We start from the raw sequence: 20,073 nt of genomic DNA on the forward strand, positions 1-20,073 counted from the left end.
TGTGACATGTTTCAATGGTAAGTTTGAGTTTAATCTCACAGTTACTCTAAACTTGTGTACTAATGTCACTTCTAAGGTGTCGCAGTTAACAAATTCCTGTGGAGTTTTTATTGTTTTGTGCAGTTTAAATAGTTTGACTTTCACAGTAAGGTTTTCTTACTATTCATTTCAGAAAATGGTTTGAATTTGATTTTGGTATTTCATAAGTAAAGAAATTTTACAGACGATAGAAAAATTCTATTGTTAAAAAAGATTGGCAATCTTTAGTTACTGCATATCAATCCAACTTTTTGTGATTTTGCCCTTTGCCTAAGCCAAATATTTTTGCCTGTATTAAGATCGAACTGCCTTCAGTATAACCCCCAGAGCCCTTGGGCATCTGCAGCACCATCATGAGTGAGATTTAACTCTTCTTCCAGATCCGGAAGCAGCAGAAGGAGCACGCGGAGCTGATGGAGGATTACCGGATCAAGCAGCAGCAGCAGCAGCAGCAGCAGCATGCAATGGCCCCACCCACTGTCATGCCCAGGGTGCCGCCCCTCATTCCCGGAGCTGCCCCACCCGCCATGGGCCAGCCCACCTTCCCCCTGGTGGCCCAGCCACTGCAGCACTCAGCTGTCATTCCTGGCCACACCAGCTCTGCACGGATGCCCAGCTTACCCGGATGGCAGCCTCCCAGTGCCCCTGCTCACCTCCCCCTTAACCCTTCCCGGGTCCAGCCTCCAGTTGCCCAGTTACCAATGAAAACTTGCACATCAACCCCAGGGACAGTGCCCAATGCAAATCCACAGAGTGGCCCGCCTCCACGGGTGGAGTTTGATGACAACAACCCCTTTAGTGAAAGTTTTCAAGAACGGGAGCGGAAGGAGCGTCTCCGAGAACAGCAGGAGAGGCAGCGAATCCAGCTCATGCAGGAGGTGGACCGCCAGAGAGCCCTGCAGCAGAGGATGGAGCTAGAGCAGCATGGCCTGACTGGTCCAGAGTTGAGCGTAAGGACAGCCATGCCCCAGGCCCCGTTCTACGGCCCTGACCTGCCTTGTGACTTCTTGCAGCCCCCACGGCCTCTTCGGCAGTCTCCTCAGCAGCAGCAGGTGGGCCAGGTTTTGCAGCAGCAGAGCATGCCACAAGGGTCTGTTAATTCACCCCCCACCCCAACTTTCATGCAGACCAACGAGCGAAGACAGATAGGACCCCCCTCGTTGGTCCCTGACTCGCTGTCAATTCCTGGCGGGAGCCCAACCTTCCACCCTGGTAAGCAGGCGCACAGCAGTCTTCCCGGGGCCGGCTTCCAGCAGTCCCCCGTGAGGGCTCCTTTCACACCTGCCTTGCCCACAGCATCGCCAGGAGCCAACAGCAGTCTCCCCTGTGGCCAAGACCCTGCCTTAACCCATGGACAGAGTTACCCCGGATCAGCCCAGTCTCTCATTCAGTTGTATTCTGATATCATCCCAGAGGAAAAGGGGAAGAAGAAAAGAACAAGAAAAAAGAAGAAAGATGATGACGTGGAATCCACCAAGGCACCGTCCACTCCACACTCAGACATAACTGCTCCACCAACCCCGAGTGTCCCTGAAACTACCTCCACACCCACAGTCCCCACGCCCAGCGAGCTTCCTCTGCAAGGAGAGCCCGAGCCAGGGGAAGCAGCTGGCTCATCGGCTCCAAGCACGGCCGCAGGCCAGCAGTGTACAGACCTGGAAAACGGCTTGCCGCACGAGGAGTTCTCACAAGGAACCCCACATCAGCAGACGTCTGCCACTGCAGGGGTGGACACGCGGCCCGCGAGCACTCCTGCCACAGTTGAAGAGGTCAAACCAGAGATGGCCGAGCCCCAGCAGTGCCCAGGCCCCGAGGGGCCTCCCTCAGAGGGACCGGCTGGGAATCAGGCAGCAGAAACCGCTATGGTCTGTCCCATCTCCTCAGGGCAGAGCCCTCCCCCTGCTGCCAAAGGAGATTTGGGCAATGAGCTTCTGAAGCACCTGCTGAAAAACAAGAAGGCCGCTGCCCTCGGGACCCCGACACCTGAAGGCACTGGTTGCCCACAAGACGACAGCACAAAGGACAGCAAGCTGGCGGAGAGGCAGAACCCAGCCAAAGGACTGGTGAGTGAGTCCTGCCCGGGCAGCTGTCTCCTGTTGTTTCTGTGGTGGGATAGCCGAGCAGGGCCCAGTGTTCATGCCAACCCTCGCGCAGGCTTCTGACTCGACAGGACCGCTTTATTTTCTTGTCTTTGCCTTCACGGATCCCACGTTTTGACGTAGACACATACATGTTAAGTAATGATTTGTGTACTTTGTTTTTCAAAACTCAGATACGGGGTGATGCTTTTCAGATGTAACCTGGGCCTGTCAGCTGATTTCTTCCCACATCAGGCAGCTCTAACGAAAGCAAAAAGGAAATGTCTGTGTATCTTATTGGGAAAATGTGTGTTTTCCATTGACCTTTGAAATACACAAGGGCTCCCGCACTGTGGCTTCCTGGGCTCTTGGGCAGCCCCCGTGTCGCATGCATTAACACGTAATGTTATACAAACGCAGTCCTACACACAGGTGCTAGTTGACCTTTGTCCTTTTCCACGTATCAGTAGTTTGCTCTTTGGTGTGCTTTTGTTTTTTATTTTTCCCTTTTATGAAGGGCCGTATAAATACATCTTTACAAGATTCCAGCCCCCGCCTTTTGATGAACTTCCATGAGATGGTTCTCAAACTGGGGTTCCTGGGTCACAGGTACAGTTTTGCTTCTTTGTCTTTCAGAAGCTGTAGTACGTTCCTATGTATTCATAAGCTTTCCCACAGTGCTGCTCACATTGCGTTTCCATTTTTTACAGTGGTATCTAATGGTACAGAGCCTAGCTTTAGGCAAGTGTTGTTTCCTTTTCTCTTATTGGACTGTTCAGTAGAGGGTGGATGTTGAGTTAATAGATAGATGTAATTTTTGTAAATTTCAGTTAGTGTTAATACTTTCTCAGCCTCTTTGTCACCAGCAGAGATGCCCAGTCTCCAGCTACCCACTGCCCCTCGGGACAGTGAAATCTTGCAGAGCCTGAGTGCCCTTATGTCCTCACCCTCCCACGTGCTGTGTCGCCCGCAGCTCCCCTTGGCTTTTACATCCAGCCAATATCTTTTTCCTTTGAGAACTCCGTTCTGGAACCGTCTTCTCCAGGCTCCTTTCTCAAACACATCTTGCTGCTCCTGTGCTCACATCGCCTTGTCTGTGGTGTCCTCCCCCACTACAACCGGCTTCCCAATAGGCACACCTGCTTCTGCGCACTTTGTCCTTAGTGCCTGATACAGTGCTTAGCAAGGAGTCAGCACTCGGGTAGTGAAATGAAGTCCTAATAACGGCAATTAGGTAGAGAAAGGGGTGAGATTAATCATGTATGTATAAATGTTTGGGTCCTGTCACATTCTCATGTCCATGTGGGAGGTCGCAGGAGCAGGCACACAGTTACCATGCTGAGCACTTGTCCTGACATATCATTGTCCCCACTTTGCAGGTGATGAAATTCAGGTACTTTGTAGTCCCACAAAATCGTTGTGGCAGTAGTTGGATAGACCCAGTGCTTCTCCACGCTGTTTTCTCTGCATCAGTTGGCATTAGGAGAGGGGCACCCTCCTCATTGGAGTATGGGGGGTCCCACCACTTCCGCTTGGATGAAGTCCGTGTCTCAGCACTTCCCAGGGGTCCTGGGAAGCAGCCTTTCTGTACCTTGCTCTCCTCACCTGTAAAACAGGATCTACATCCCCTATTGTGTGGGGTTGCCACAGGGATTGCAGAAGCTAAAGCACAAACAGTGCTTGTAATATTTTATAAAAGGTTCATACCTTTGACCCGCAATTGCACATTTAGGAATCTGGCATCAGGAATGTAAGATTCTAATATGTGCAAAGATGTAACTACATGAATAGCTAAGGTCCTGTCTCTACTAACAGAGAAAAATGAGAGAAAGAAAACAACCTAGACTCACTATAGCAGCTATTGGTTAAACCATTATTTAATGTCTCCAAGTCTGAATGACATACAGGGCTTTTTGCAGCCATTTCATTTTGCCATGTAAGAATGTTCAATGTCATCGGGAACCTGTCAAGTTTAAAAACCAGCAACCAAACAAAAGAAAGCAAAGTGCAATCTGTTGTGTTTATTTTATTTTTCAATCTGTTGTATTTTTAACAATACATGTAGGCACCCATAAAAGATCACAAACATACATTAAAATGTTGATTGTTTTGGTTTTGGTTTTTAATCCTTACCCGAGGATATTTTTCCATTGATTTTTAGGGAGTGGAAGGGAGAGGGAGAGACAGAGAGAAACATCAATGTGAGAGAGACGCATTGATTGGTTGCCTCCCACATGCACCCTGACTAGGGCTGGGGATCGAGCCTACAACCTAGGTACGAGTCCTTGACTGGAATTGAACCCAGGACCCTTCAGTCTGCATGGCCATCGCTCCATTGAGCCAAACCTGCTAGGGCAAAATGTTGACTTTTTAATCTCAGGCACACTTTCCGATTATTTTTGTGTTCTTCTATAGTTAAATGTATTCTTTGAAACGTAGTAATATCAGCTTTCTAAGGGGTAGTTGTGAGGATTAGAGATAATGTCTGTGCCTAGCCCACGCACACTTACATAAGCGATTACATATTAGTCTCTTATAAGCCAGGGAGCAATCTTAGGCACTTGCTCTGTGGACTGCAGTCCTTGGGATCAGCAGTGTGACCTCACCCAGAGCTTTTTCAGAAATGCAGAATCCCATGCCCAACACAGACCTACCAATATGTTCTCATAAGATCCCAGGTAATTCCTATACATATGCAGAGGACGGCTCTAGGACTGAGGTTCCCCGAACTATTGTGTCAGAATTACCTGGAGCCCTCACTCCCTCACTCTGTCTGATTCAGAGGTGTGGGTGAGGCCAGAGAACATGCATTTCCAACCCATTCGGGTGGTACACACTCTGCGGCGGTAATTGCCCTTTGAGAACCTCGGCTCCAGCCAGGCAGGTGGGCAGTCTGAGCCTGCTTCCACCTCTTCTGTGTGTGAGCTAAGAATGGCTTATACATTTTTAAATAGTTGAAAAAAAATCTAATGAGTAATATTTCTCAACATGTGAAAATTACACCAGATTGAAGGTTCAGTGTCCATGAATTTAAGTTTTATTGGGACACAGCCAAGCTTGTCATTGATGGATTATCCATGGCTGCCTTTGCAGTATTGGGCCGAGAACTGAGTAGTTGGAACAGATGCTGTGTGGCCCCTAAAGGCTAAAATATTTACTTTTTGGCGCTTTGCAGAAAAATTTGCTGTCCGTGCTCTAAGCCATTTAGATTATAACTGGAAAGTATAATCTTTAAAACCATCAAAGATTCATTAAAAGAAGTTCATAAGCTATAGTTACCTATAGCAAATTTAGAAATAATGGCCCTTAAAAAAACTCCTGTATTTTTAGGTATAAATAGCACTACCTTAAAAACCTCTTCAAGGACTGATTTATTTTCACTTGTTAATTATAAAGACAAAAGTAAAGAAAGGTTTGTTTGCTATCACCTATGTTCTTTTTCATTGGCTCTAAGTAAACAGCAATAGGTAGTGAGTCAAATGCATGATGGGAGTTGATCTGAATGACCGGTGTTGGTTGTTTATTGATCTGAGGCCAGTTCTCAACTAGAGGTGTGCAAGGTAATGCTTCTCTGGAGCCTGCCATTGTCCTGCTGGCTTTGTACTTACCCACGCTGCAGGGAGCCCAGGACAACTCAGCCAGACCCTGTGTGCAGGCCACAGCAGGGACCGGAGCTCTGGTCTGTCGGCTCGGCTCGGCTGTGCTCCATGCCAGGCTGTAGCAGTGCTTCCTCTGGAAGAGAAAGGAGCCAACTTAGGAGTTCTGCTCTTACCTCCAGGTTTGCAGCTCACTGACTTCCACACGTGAGAATGTTTGAAGAAAGGGATGATATTTTCAGAAAACAGTGAGAGCATTCAATGCCACTGTCTCCCCTCCTGAATTTTACTCCTCATGTTAGGAATGTGTGTCAGGGATTAGCGTGAACTGTAAATCCACATGTGAACAGTCCACTTACTTCTTAACTTTTCCAATTACATTAGCAAACTCTGGGAGCTCACACGCAAGGTGGTTTTGGATGTGGCAACAACCAGCTGTCAAAAGTAGATGGAGGAGGTGAAAGCAAGAAACCACGAGGCAAACGGACCCAAAGGACAGGGGAGAAGGCAGCTCCTCGCTCAAAGAAAAGGAGAAAGGATGAGGAGGAGAAGCAAGCTGTGTATTCTACCAGCGACACCTTTACCCACCTGAAACAGGTGAGCCTTTCCTAGTAGCCCCTGTAACAATTCCAGGATGTGAGAACATCAAATGCATTTTTAGCCCTAAAGTAGAGAGTTACAGGGATAAAACATATCTCAGCAAGGAACCTAGTGAGTTCCTATTTGCAAAACTGCAGCTTGTCCTATTGGCCCCAAAAAGCACAGTAAAAGTGCATTGGCAGGTGATGGTCAGGGCAGCAGCTCAGCACCAGAGGCACTCTGTCCATACTTGTGAGTCTAAACATGAAGAAGTGCAGCTGCTGGTCTACCCCAGTCAGCGCTGCTCTTGGACCTTGTAATCGTCACTGAGATGGGGCGTGGCCTCTGAGAGGTGCCACTGGGCACCCGGCCTGGTTCACATCATGACTCTTGCTGAGCAAAGATAAGGCCGTAGTTTCCTTGTTAGATGCCTGGCAGCATCTCCTTAAAACAGACCAGAGTGGAACTTATTTTAAAGTAGATCTTAAAGATTTATCAGTCTCTCACTTACTCCAGCATTTTGATACTTAAAATTTTTAAGTCTTATTTTTCTCAAGCCTGTTTGACTAAGTTGCCTCGGGTCTTAGAAAAGTTGAGAATCGCCCTGTTTTGTTTGCCATGTACATTACTCTTAAATGTGTTTTTTAATAGCAGCTCTCTCTGCTCCCTCTAATGGAACCAATCATTGGAGTGAACTTTGCGCACTTTCTTCCTTATGGCAGTGGCCAATTTAATAGTGGGAATCGACTTCTAGGAACTTTTGGCAGTGCTACCCTTGACGGGGTTTCGGATTACTATTCTCAGTTGATCTACAAGGTATGTTTCTTTGCCAAGGTGTCACCTTGCTTCCTCACTGGATACATAGCAGCATTGGCAGAGCTTGTCTCATTTTCTCCGTCTAGTTTACATCTAATCTTCCAAGTTCCATTTAAACTTCAGTTTAGCTACAAGGTTAACCTTTTTCTGCTGAAGTGTTTCTGATGTGAACATTTGAGATTTTTGTATAGGAAAGATTAAAAATTGTGAAAAATATCCATTATGTATTTCCATGGCGGAGAAAATATAGGGTGGGGCAAAAGTAGGTTTACAGTTGTGAGTATGCAAAATAGTTTATCCTTGTATTATTATTAATTATGGGATTATTTTCCACACGAGCAACTGTGAACCTACTTTTGCCCCACCCTGTATTTCCCTATAACCTTTATTAACTCTTAAAACAAATCCAAATCAATAGTAAATAACGAGGATTAAAAATATAGTTAGGAATTTACCCTGAAAAATATTTTTTATTTAATTAGGTACTAATTGCAATTATGCATTAATGCTTAGACTACTAAAATATCAAACCTGATCAAGTTTATCTTTTGGTGTTATTTTTTAAACCAAGTTTTATAATAGCCTTATTAGACACTCTTCATTTTACATCTAACTTCTGCAAAAACACATCTTTTTTGCAACAATGTTTGAGAGTATCGCCAGCTTTCCTGAGGACTTCTCTTCTTACTTTACTATTCTGCCTGCTTTCCAGTGGCGCTCGTTTATGCTGGTGCTGGCTTTCTCTTCAGCGAGAGTTGGCCTGCCTCTCGTAAATGCCTTCTGTTCTGCTGCAGGCTATTCTCCAGCACAACTTCGTCTTCATGAAACTCTGGGTCTCTGTCACATTAGCATTTCACCTTGCACTTGATTTGCATGTTGTTATTGGTAGATTCCCACAATCAAAAGTAAATGACAGCCCTCGCCAGTTTGGCTCAGTGGATGGAGCGTTGGCCTGCGGACGGAAGGGTCCCAGGTTCGATTCCGGTCAAGGGCACATGCCTGGGTTGCAGGCTCGGTCCAGTGTGCAGGAGGCAGCCAATCAATGATTCCCTCTCATCATTGATGTTTCTACCTCTCTCTTCCTCTCCCTTCCTCTCTGAAATCAACAAAAATAAAAAGAAGTAAATGACAAATTGGTGACAAAGGTGAAGCAGGGAGAAATGTTTGGAGGAGGAACTATATTTGTGAATGACTTAAGTCATTTTAGTATTATTGCTCCTGCTTTTGCTTAGAGATTTTGGACAATCCAGATTCTAATATCTAGGATGTGAGTTGCAATGATAGAATTAGGGCCACAAATTCTCAATTTTTTATAGAACTGGGGCATATCTTAATGAGAATTTAATAAAGGAATTTTTGAGAACTTTTACAATTCATTGCTTGAATTTTAAAACTGTCCTTCACCGGCTACAGCTTGAAAAGAGTTGTGTAGGATTGAATCAGGCGTAATATAAATTCGCTTCTTACTGTCAAAGCTGAGCACTCAGGCTGGGCCAAGTAAGTGGACGATAGTACGCTTACACTGTCATGAGTGTTGTTCCACCAGAAAGCCTCCTGGCCTTGGACATTTGTTTTTCTTCTTGGTGTGAGTTAGGGAAGAAGAGGCACCTTGATGACATTTCTGTAGCCTTGCTCCCATGTGCTAAGAATTCACAGAACTATATTTTACAAGGTCATGGCTTATTTGCTCAGTAGCATGTAATTTAAAATTTTTTGGTCTCCTGCAGCAGAATAATTTAAGTAATCCTCCAACACCCCCTGCCTCTCTTCCTCCTACACCACCTCCTATGGCCTGTCAGAAGATGGCAAATGGCTTTGCGACAACTGAAGAGCTTGCTGGAAAAGCCGGAGTGTTAGTGAGCCATGAAGGTACGATGGGGACCTCACTGGGACCCCTTGAGGAGTGTGCCTTTGCCAGTGGATGGGGAAGGGCCGTGATGTTCTTCCCACTCAGCAGTTCTGACTAAATGTATTCATGGCTCTATGTGTTTGCATTTCCAGTTACCAAAAGCCTCGGACCTAAACCGTTCCATCTGCCGTTCCGAGCCCAGGACGACTTGCTGGCCAGAGCCATTGCTCAAGGCCCAAAGACAGTCGACGTGCCAGCGTCACTGCCCACACCACCTCACAATAACCAGGAGGAGTTAAGGCAGGAGCTCTTTTTGTCACAACATTTTGTAGTTATTCCATATTTGTGTAATGTATGTACGTATGTATAATAATGTCTTAGGAATACCCTGTAAAGACATTTAAGGGGCAAAATTTGGTGAATAATTTTCTTCAGAATTTGAAGTTTATAAAGCATTCTTGCTATTAAACAAAATTGGTTTGTGAATTGTTGAAATCTCTCATAATAGGAAGTTAAATAAAAATCAGATAGACATTATGACAAAGGGAATTTCCATGTAAAATATTTCAAAAGATCATTGTCCTTTACAAGCCATGAAGGTGATTGATTTGGTTTATTGATGCTCCCAGAGTCTGAAGTAGAAGCAAGTCACAGGCATCAGAGGTGCTTGTTTCAGGACTTTCCTGGACAGTGTTGTGGCTTCCTTGTGTCAGTTCTTTAGTCCCAGGAATCTAACGGGACGGCCAGGTCCCTACTCGATCCTCAGGTGCCGACGTGCTTCATCAGGTCCCTCTCTCCCTTGGAAGATTTGAGAACTACCTTCTACTTGATGAGGCATCACTTAGGCCAAGTCTCTTACTTTATTCATGAGGCAGCTGTGGACCAAAGCAGAGAAGTGACTTGTTCAGACTGAGAACCCAGGTCTCCTTTTCCTCCTGTACCTCTGCCAGAAATTGAAGTCTGCGACAGAGCAGCTGGGGGCAGCGGCCCGTAGTGTGCGTGGGCATTCCGGGCAGCAGTCCACCCGTGCTGGCTTCCCCAGGGACTCGGTCTGGAAGCTGTGCTTGGGTCTCCTTTAGCAGGCAGCATCTCCCGGGGGAGGAGTGGCGACATCAGGTTCATGGGGTGTCCCACACTGTTTAGCCTGAGACCACACTTGTCCTCCAACCCCGGTTTCCTTGGTAACCTCTAGCTTCTCATGCCACTGCCATGTCCACAGAACCTCACGGTCCCAACTGGTGGAAGGGGCCCACGTTGATGTGTCGCATTAATTTTTCTTGTAGGATGCAGGACCACAGTGCTGATCGGGACACTCCTGACAGCTTTGTCCCCTCATCCTCTCCTGAGAGTGTGGTGGGGATGGAAGTGAGCAGATACCCTGATTTGTCCTTGGTCAAAGAGGAGCCCCCAGAGCCTGTGCCATCTCCCATCATTCCAATTCTCCCCAGCAGTGCCGGGAAAGGTAGGAGACCTAGCGCGGCCTTTTCTGGCAGTGTGCTGATCTACTAAAGCTCACATTTTGGTTTTGAAAAACATTAACATTCCGTCTTCCCTGTCTGTCTCCCTTCCTTTCTTTTTCTTCCCCCCCGCCCCCGCTTTAGGTTCTGAGTCTAGACGGAATGACATTAAAACTGAGCCAGGCACTTTCTTGTTCTCACCACCGTTTGGTTCTTCCCCAAACGGCCCCAGGTCGGGTCTAATATCTGTGGCCATCACTCTGCATCCAGCAGCTGCTGAGGTAAAGCTCCCATGTGTCTCAGCGTCCCAGCAGTGTCCCTTGTTTAAAGCTGTCACGGGCGGCTTTGCATGAAGTGGTAGGTCCCGGAGGAGACAGGAGGGAGGTCGGGTTGGGGTGTGTTGTCACTTAGACACCTGGCTGCTTGGAGTACTGCAAACAAGCATCAGATTGGTCTGAGCCTAAGTCCAGGTTAAAAGGGTGGAAGGAAGTTAGAGTTCTCATTTTTTAATCAAAGGATGTGTAAGAGAACTCTTTACAGAGAAACCTTTTGATAACTGTTTACAAAGAAAATTAAGTAGTGAAAAACAGCTATGAACAGTACAATTTTACGGAAGCAAAATATAAACCTTGTTCAGGTGGCAGCTGCTTGTATCAAACAGGAGTGAATTGTTGAGTTGTTTCTTAACTCTTAATTCTGTGAGGACATTTCATTGCTGCCCAAACTAGTGTTATGGTGTGACATTCTGGTGGTCAGAGAACACGGCTGTATTCTCGGGATGCTTCAGCCTGGCGTCCTGGGCTGCACAGAGTCCACGCCTGACACGTCTGAGCAGCTGTGAAGCAGGTGCCGCCTGGCACGTTCCCCTGGTGTGTCCCGGACACCACACCATCCAGGACTAAGTTACCTGAAGTGTTTCATGCTCTTTACCATCAATGGGAGTCCCTGCATGAGCACGTCTGTTGGTGGAAACTTAACTTAGATACTGGTCCATTAAAACGGGTTTCCCTGACGCCCTGAGTGGAAATAGACACTGTGGGGTTTGTTACAGGGTACGTGTCATGCAGTCAGCACTTCTCCTAAGTAGGAGCATCTCCAGTGAGTCACTGGGTGGGTGACACATGCTCACTTACCTTTCTGTTTCAGAACATCAGCAGCGTTGTGGCTGCGTTTTCCAACCTTCTTCACGTCCGAATTCCTAACAGCTATGAGGTTAGTAATGCTCCAGACGGTCCATCCGTGGGTTTGATCAATAGCCACAGAGTAAACCCAGGTTTGGAGTATCGACAGCATTTATTTCTTCGTGGGCCTCCACCAGGATCTGCGAACCCTCCCAGATTAGCAAGCTCTTACCGGCTGAAGCCGCCCCATGTACCATTTCCACCAACGAGCAATGGTGAGCTGGTTTCCATTTTCACTTTAGATTCATTCTGCACTCAGAAATTATGCTTATTCTCTTTAAAATTTCACTTTAATTTTGAACAGTAACGGGTAGCAAGTTGGTGTGTGGGGCTCAGTGAATTAACCCCTGGGGGTGTTCTGTCTTCTGCAGTGTGATTTGGCCTTTGGTGCTGGGGGTGTGTATAATGTGCATTAGAGCAGTTACCCAGAAGCAGCTTTGTTCTTTGCATGCCCAGACCTCCCGTCCCACCCCTGCTGGCTTCACCTTGTGCCCAGAGGGCTGGCAGCTCTACTTGTTCCTTTCCTCCCATCACCACTCTCCCTTTTTCCCCTGCGTTGTCTTCAGGGGGCCTTCCCCAGACCTCTCCCCTCCTGCCTCTGGTCGAGTCTCCTCCTGACTCTGCTTCCGCCCCTCTGTAGTGGGTCCTTGCTTGCTTTTATCCTTGTGCTGCCACAAGGCCGAGCATTCCTAGACCTAATCTCTGAGCTCCGACAGAGTGGCCTGGGTTGGATTTTGAACTCTTAGCTCTAGCTATTCCTGTCGCCCCATTTTCCCTGCTTCTTGCTTCCTGCAGTCAGGCTCTACATGAGTCCTGTCGTTTTTATCTTGCCCCAGAACTTTGCTCATCCCTCTTTGACTGTCCATTTGTGTTTAAGACTCTCATACACGTATCTCTTCATCTCTCACAAAACGTTTTTGTATCATCTTAACCCTCAAGCCAAGGTGACCTCTCTCCCCTGACTCACTGTGCACTGAGACTGGAGAGTGATGTGCTGTGGGTCCTTCCTGCCCCGACGACCAGCATTCTCTTCCCAGCTGCTTGAGAATGGCTGCGATCCTTGATTCGTACCCTGGTGCCATGCACATAATAGAGATGCCCAGTATGCATTGCTTGGAAGATAAGATTTTTATTAATTAATAACGAATCATATAGGTCAGTTAAATGAGCCATTGTAATGACTTGGTGGAGCACAATTTGACATTATTACCACTTTGTGTTACTGGTTCTTTCATCAATGACGAAGCTCTTGCCTTCAGGTCTTTCTGGCTACAGGGATGCTGCTCACGGACTCCCAGAGAGCGAGGCACTCAGACCACGGTGGTGCTGTCACTGCAAAGTGGTGGTTCTTGGAGGCGGGGTGCGCAAGTCTCTCAGAGACCTGGCCTTCGTGAGCAAGGTACTTGGACATTCCTTCTCCCGGCCGTGTCCTGAGCAGGGCTCTGCTCCTTGGTCCCGAGAGCCCCTCATGGCGACTCCATGGGACCCATGCTCCTGGGAGCAGCCTTAGCATATATTCGACAGACGTAAAACCAAATAGCTATAGCAGACTTAATGTTGGATATTACGAAAACACATTAAAATGGGAACGGAATGTAGATAGTAAAGTTTATTTTCATAAATTTATTTTCTCTCTGGTCAAATTACTATGCTAAATAGACATGCAGTCATCTTTTTTACTTGTAAGATAGGAACTGCTTCACTTTAACATAGGATAAAACCAACAGCACATCGATCTTGTTTTTATTAAATTACTAGGGGCCCAGTACATGAATTCATGCACCTTGAGAGGAATTGTGGGCCACGAGGCTGTGGTGGGCACAGGAGCGGGTCTCAGCCTTTCCTCCCCAGTCCCTCCCGCCGCTGCCCGTGGTCCCCTGTCTGCTGGCAACCCCGCTCCTGCCACCACTCCCATGCGCTGACAGCGCGGAGCGTTTGGGGCCGGCACCAGCAGTGGGTGTGAGTGGTGACTGCTGCCCTGATCGCCCCTCAGGAGCCAGGGGGAGGTGGAGAAGCCCTCAGGGGCAACCGGGGTTGGCAGCTGCCGCTCGCACCCGCTGACGGCGCTGAGCGATCAGAACTGGCGCCAGGAGCCGGCAGCGGGTGCGAGAGGTGGCTGCCGTCCCTGATCGCCCCTCAGGAGCAGGAGAGGTGGAGAAGCCCTGAGGGGTGATCAGGGCTGGCAGCCGCCTCTTGCACCCACTGACGGCGCCAAGCAATCAGGGCCAGAGCTGGGCGCCAGCAGCAGGTGCGAGTGCCTGGTGGGACCGTGGTGCGCAGGAGCAAAGAATTTTCAGTAACCACCAGAGGCTCGCCCTGATGCAGCGACTGGCACCCTGCCTTGGTCTGGTGCCCTGCTCACCTGCTCCACCATCCCACCACAACCGATGCCCACCATGTTCCGCAAACACCCCCTGGTGGTCAGCACACGTCATAGTGACGGGTTGTTCTGTTTTCCGCTGTTCAGTCTATTTTCATATTAGGGTTTTATATATATAGATAACTTGTTGAGACCCCACACACTTCTCTTTGCTTTTCAGGATTCCTGTGAAAGCTCCAATAGAGTGGAGAAGGACATTGTCTTTTGTAGTAATAACTGCTTCATTCTTTACTCATCGACTGTACAAGCAAAAATCTCAGAAAGCAAGGTAAAATTAGTAGTTTCAATTAATCAACGCATGGTGAGTGACTTCTGTGTCCTGGGGAAACGTCAGTGAATGAAAAGTTCCCAGAGCTCCGGTGGAGGATTCTAAGCCGGTGCTGCTCAGGTTGAGAGCGTTTCCAACAACTCTCCATGTTACCATTTCAGATTGGATTAGTTATTTGATGAGTGGATAAGCTTGAATTATGTCTTAAAAGTTCAGAACTGAATAAAACATTAATATTAAAATGTTTAATTTTACTTAGTTACACATATCTTAATTACAACTATAAAATATTATTTTTATTGATCTTATCCCAATGGGAAAACCTATTCACAAACACAATTTAAGTCTATTCATGTATTTTGGGGAGAAATTTGTTTTGCTTATAACATGGTGGAAATGGTCTACTTCATTTGATTTTGTGTAATTTAAGTGTATATGTGTGTAGTTGATGCAACATTTGTTTTTCTAGAACATTGTATCTATTTTTATTATTATCATCATTTTTTACTTTTAAACTTTTTAATTACATTTGACATGAAGAATTCTATTACTTTTAGGTGTACACTGTACAGATTCATATACATTATGAAGTGATTCCCCCCAATAAGTTTTATACCTATCTGGCACCATATATAATTACTGCAATTGAGTATTATTGACTATATTCGCTATGGTTGCTTTACATCCCCACAGTTACTTTTATAACTGGCGATTTGTATTACTTAAATTCCTTTTCCCTCTTTTGCTTATGCCCCAAACTCTCCATCTGGTGACCACCAGTTTGGTCTCTGTTTTTCTTTTGTTTGTTCATTTATTTGTTTCTTTAAAGATTCCATATGTAAGTGAGTCTTACATTATTTGTCTTTTTCTGACCTATTTCACTTAGCATAATACCCTCTAGGTCCATCCATGTTGTTGCAAGTTTCACGATTTCATTCTTTTTATGGCTGAGTGATATACACCACATTTCTTTATCCGTTTGTCTGTTGATGGGCATTTAGGTTGGTTCTGTACCTTGGTTATTATAAATAATGCTGCAATGAACATGGGGTGCATGGGGGAAAACTTTCCTCCACTCATTCTTTTTAAATTAGTGTTTTGGATTTCTTCAGCTAAACACCCAGAATGGAATTGCTAGGTCATATAGTAGTTTTATTTTTCATTTTTTTTTGAGAAACTTCCATACTGCTGTGTTTTTTTAAATATAGGTGACTTGCATTTTCCTCAATATTAATTTTTGAATGTGGAAATTTTAGGTATTTTTAAAAATATAAAGAGAGAGAAACATCAAGGATGAAAGAGAATCACTGATTGGCTGCCTCCTGTACACCCCTACTGGGGATCAGGGCTGCAACCTGGGCATGTGCCCTGCCTGGGAATCGAACCTTGACCTCCTGGTTCATAGGTTGATGCTCAGCCACTGAGGCCTGCTGGCCGGGCTCCATACTGTTTTCCACAGTAGCTGCACAGTCTGCATTATCACCAAGTGCACGAGGGTTCCTTTTTCTCCACATCCTCGCCAGCACTTGTTGTTTGTTCATTTCTTTTTTTTTAATCCTCATTCGAGGATTTTTTCCCATTGATTTTTAGAGAGAGTAGAGGAGAGAGGGAAGGACAGAAAGAAACATTGATGTGAGAGAAACACATTGATTGGTTGCCTCCTGCACACACCCTTGACCAGGGCCCGGGCCAGGGAGGAGCCTGCAACCCAACAGAGGTACGAACCCTTGACTGGAATCAAACCCGGGACCCTTCAGTCCACAGGCCGACGCTCTATCCACTGAGCCAAACCAGCTAGTGCATTTGTTCATTTCTTTCTGTGTTTTTTTGTTTGTTCATTTCTCAATGACAGTCATTCTGACAGGTGTGAGGTGATATCTCATTCTGGTGTTAATTTGGGTTTCCCTGATGATTATTGACATTGAGCATCTTTTCCTGTGTCTGTTGGCCATCTGTGTGGTGGACAATGTATTTTCAGTCATTTGCGTGGAGGAAAGTTTTCCTCCGTGCAGTAACACTGCCAGTCATTCATCCCTCCAGATTATTGCTCTCATGTCTTTCTTGAAAGAAGGTCCTGGGGACTCTTATTTTTTAACAGGCAGTAGGCCAAGCAACGTGATAAATAAGTTTAGACTTGCACTTAGTTTTTACCCTCCCTGAGAGAAGGAATGTGTATCTCCAGTTTCTTTAGTCAGTGCAGTGCAGCCTGCTTCTGAGTTCCACATGAGGTGCGTCTTCTTTCAGGTGCCTTGCAGGACGGGGTGCCTGAAAAGAGGGAACCTGGGGGTTTATTGGCTTAGGAGATTCGACCTAAAGAGAAACTGTTGGACTCTTTCAGCAGCTGAATTCAAACCTGGCAGCCTCAGAAAACAGTTACTTGCTCATTACAGGGGACTTCTCCCTTCCTTTCACATTTATGCCAATAATTCAGCCAAGATAAGCAGACAGGAGGTTGAGAGAGTGGGGACAAGCTCAAAAAATCATCTTGACGCTCTTACTGGGTTTACCAAAAGGGCTGTTCCATTGTACAAATTAAATCCTCCAGCTTCTCTACAGCACCAGGTTTTCCGGGTTTATTATGGTTAGAAAGAGGAATGTTAAAAGAAGGGTTTGGAGCAGAGCTGCTCTGGAGTTACGGCTTCGTAGAGAAGGCCTGCGAGGAGTCCACCCGCAGCTGGCTTCCCGTCATCAGCCCTCGCTCTCCATACTTACACCCTACATGTCTGACACTGGCTGCTGCTGGCCTGAATCCTCACCACTCACTCGCAGACCCTCTCCCCCACCTGCCTGCCACACACTGTCACACTCTATTGCTTGGCTTCTCATTTCAACAAAAATTGCTTTTAGAACTTGTGAATTGCTCTTCTTTTTTTTTTTTGGGCAGGAGTCCATTCCTTCATTGCCCCAGTCACCGATAAAAGAGACACCTTCCCGAGCGTTCCATCAGTACAGTAACAACATCTCCACTTTGGATGTGCACTGCCTCCCGCAGCTCCAGGAAAACGCTTCTCCTCCAGCCTCTTCTCCCATCACTTTCCCTCCAGCTTTTGAAGCAGCCAAAGTCGAGGCAAAGCCAGATGAGCTTAAGGTCACAGTCAAGTTAAAGCCTCGGCTAAGAACTGCTCCTGGGGGGTTTGAAGACTGCAGGCCAGTGAATAAGAAGTGGAGAGGAATGAAGTGGAAGAAATGGAGCATTCACATCGTCATCCCCAAAGGCACGTTCCCACCGCCTTGTGAGGACGAGATCGACGAGTTCCTGAAGAAGCTGGGCACTTCCCTGAAGCCCGACCCGGTGCCCAGGGACTATCGCAAGTGCTGTTTCTGTCACGAGGAAGGGGATGGCTTGACAGATGGGCCTGCAAGGCTGCTCAACCTTGACTTGGATCTGTGGGTCCACTTGAATTGTGCTCTGTGGTCCACGGAGGTCTATGAGACCCAGGCGGGTGCCTTAATCAATGTGGAACTGGCCCTGAGGAGAGGCCTGCACATGAAATGTGTCTTCTGTCATAAAATGGGTGCCACCAGCGGGTGCCACAGGTTGCGGTGCACCAACATTTATCACTTTACCTGCGCCATGAAAGCACAATGCATGTTCTTTAAGGATAAAACTATGCTTTGTCCCATGCACAAACCAAAGGGAATTCATGAGCAGGAATTAAGCTACTTCGCGGTCTTCCGGAGGGTTTATGTGCAACGGGATGAGGTGCGACAGATTGCCAGCATCGTGCAGCGAGGCGAACGCGACCACACCTTCCGCATCGGGAGCCTCATCTTCCACACGATCGGCCAGCTGCTCCCGCAGCAGATGCAGGCGTTCCACTCCCCCAAAGCGCTCTTCCCTGTCGGCTATGAAGCCAGTCGGCTGTACTGGAGCACACGCTACGCCAACAGGCGCTGCCGCTACCTGTGCTCCATCGAGGAGAAAGATGGGCGCCCGGTGTTCGTCATCAGGATTGTGGAGCAGGGCCACGAAGATCTCATCCTAAGTGACACCTCACCCAAAGGTGAGCCGCCGCGGGCATGCTCTGCAGCGCTAGGTGCTCTGCTGTTAGGTTATGGATGTTTCGGTCAGCAGTTCCATGCTTCTTTTATCATGTTTGTTTCATACTTTATAGATGTGGATGTTTCGTTTACAAATGCAAATCTGAACTTTTTGTGATTCTACCTTGCTCTTTGCTGTACCATTTTTTAAACACTTGCTAGACTTACTCTAAATCAGAATATATATTCAAACACAAATTTAATGAATTAAATAGAAAAATTAGTTGATAAAGGTTGGGGACATTTAGATTGGGGACCTTCTTCTTAATGTCACTGAGAAGGCAGCATCCATCTGCATGCACTGTTTTACTCAGCAGCATTAGATACTAAATGCAGAGCTAGCAAGGAGACAGTTTTCACCTCCAGGGTTAAGTCTCGGTTGCCATGGTCACTTTTGACGTAGAAAGTACTGGGGAACTGCTTTTTTAAAGGTTATCAGAGTTCTTTTTTCTTTTTTTTTCTTAAGGTTAGCAAGTTTTAAAAAATGTATGGAAATGCTCTAATGATGACTAATAAAAATATCAATTTCACGGTTTAATTTAGATCTGAAAGGAAAGTAATGTTTAGTAAAATGGATATTTTAAAATCTAATGTTATATGGCCAATATGGAAATAAATTAGCTACTTGCATAAATTTCAGTTACTTAAAATTTCCCACTTTTACTCTTTACTCCCATTAACATATCATAGTCTTGCCCCGAATGTCCTAGTCCCCAAGCACGCTGCCGCCAGCTGCTGTTCCGACGAGGCTGTCGGCTCCCCGCTGCCTCCCTTGGCCCTGGGATGTCTGGGAGGCTGGCTTCTCTGTCTGCGCTGGGTTGTGTGCTGCATCCTGCTTGCCTTTCTGTTAGCTGAAAGCTCATTTGTCATGCAAACTTTTTTTTTGGTCCATATGTACAGGTGTTTGGGATAAAATTTTGGAGCCCGTGGCTTGTGTGAGAAAACAGTCTGAAATGCTCCAGCTTTTCCCAGCGTATTTGAAAGGAGAGGATCTGTTTGGCCTGACCGTATCTGCGGTGGCTCGGATTGCGGAATCAGTGAGTGCTGACGAGGCGGGCGATGCACAGTGCGCACAGTGTGGCCCTTGGACCACATGCTGTGGATGGCGTTGCCTCTCTAATGAGGCGTCTGTGTTCCCATCACTCATGCCGTTTGGGGGCTCCTCTCCCCGCTTCTGTGAGGCCCCTGCACTTCATGAGGGTGCTGTGCCCATCCCTGGTGGGAATATTTATGGCTACTGTCAGGTTACAGAACGCATGTCTTCTCTGACATCTCTTTGTAATCTTTTAATATTACAAGCGTGTTTGCCAATGAGTTCCTCACAGTTTTGGAAAATTGCATGACTATAAGGCATTATTTTCAAGAATAAAGACTCATTGATGAGCTTTTTTGGGAAAAGCAAAGAACCCCCAAAGCTACTGAGTAATATGCCCAGTTGCTTCCTTTGGTAGAGAGCCCTGCCTAAATGCTGTGTGTCTAAAGATAAATATGCTCACAAGAAATATGTTCTAGAAAAGGCCTTAACATATAAAGTATTTTAGAAGTAAACTTTAAGTTTTACCACCCATACTCCTAGGACACTGAGAGTGATAACCTCATCATGTCATAGTCGAATTGGGGAAGTGAGAAGTGATCATGAAAGTAAACCATGTAAATGATTTGAAACTGTTCTTACTGGAAATTTTAAAATTACAAACAAAGACACAAGTTGATATTGATGCTGTGAATTAGTATGCTCCCGCGTTTGGGATACTGGCACCCTCAGCCCTAAAATCCCACAGGCAAGCAC

The 20,073-nt window shown here is 46.4% G+C and overlaps 1 protein-coding gene across 14 annotated transcripts in view; it reads left to right on the forward strand.

The window, feature by feature from the left end:
• The window catches only part of KMT2C (lysine methyltransferase 2C), a 274,626-nt gene that overhangs the window by 244,353 nt on the left and 10,200 nt on the right, over positions 1-20,073 (forward strand). For 8 of the 14 annotated variants that reach the window (XM_080665925.1, XM_080665931.1, XM_080665936.1 and 5 more), the window contains 12 exons: positions 420-2,102; positions 6,098-6,310; positions 6,944-7,108; positions 8,836-8,977; positions 9,110-9,257; positions 10,241-10,419; positions 10,559-10,695; positions 11,561-11,810; positions 12,855-12,994; positions 14,136-14,243; positions 17,128-18,247; positions 19,185-19,321. In XM_080665925.1, the coding sequence (XP_080522051.1) occupies positions 420-2,102; positions 6,098-6,310; positions 6,944-7,108; positions 8,836-8,977; positions 9,110-9,257; positions 10,241-10,419; positions 10,559-10,695; positions 11,561-11,810; positions 12,855-12,994; positions 14,136-14,243; positions 17,128-18,247; positions 19,185-19,321 (4,422 nt within the window). The remainder of the gene's footprint in view (positions 1-419; positions 2,103-6,097; positions 6,311-6,943; positions 7,109-8,835; positions 8,978-9,109; positions 9,258-10,240; positions 10,420-10,558; positions 10,696-11,560; positions 11,811-12,854; positions 12,995-14,135; positions 14,244-17,127; positions 18,248-19,184; positions 19,322-20,073) is intronic. The other 6 variants (XM_080665932.1, XM_080665935.1, XM_080665928.1 and 3 more) reach the window with 4 other exon arrangements.

Source organism: Plecotus auritus (genome assembly GCF_963455305.1).
Source record: "Plecotus auritus genome assembly, chromosome: 4".
In the NCBI taxonomy this organism is placed as follows: Eukaryota; Metazoa; Chordata; class Mammalia; order Chiroptera; family Vespertilionidae; genus Plecotus; species Plecotus auritus.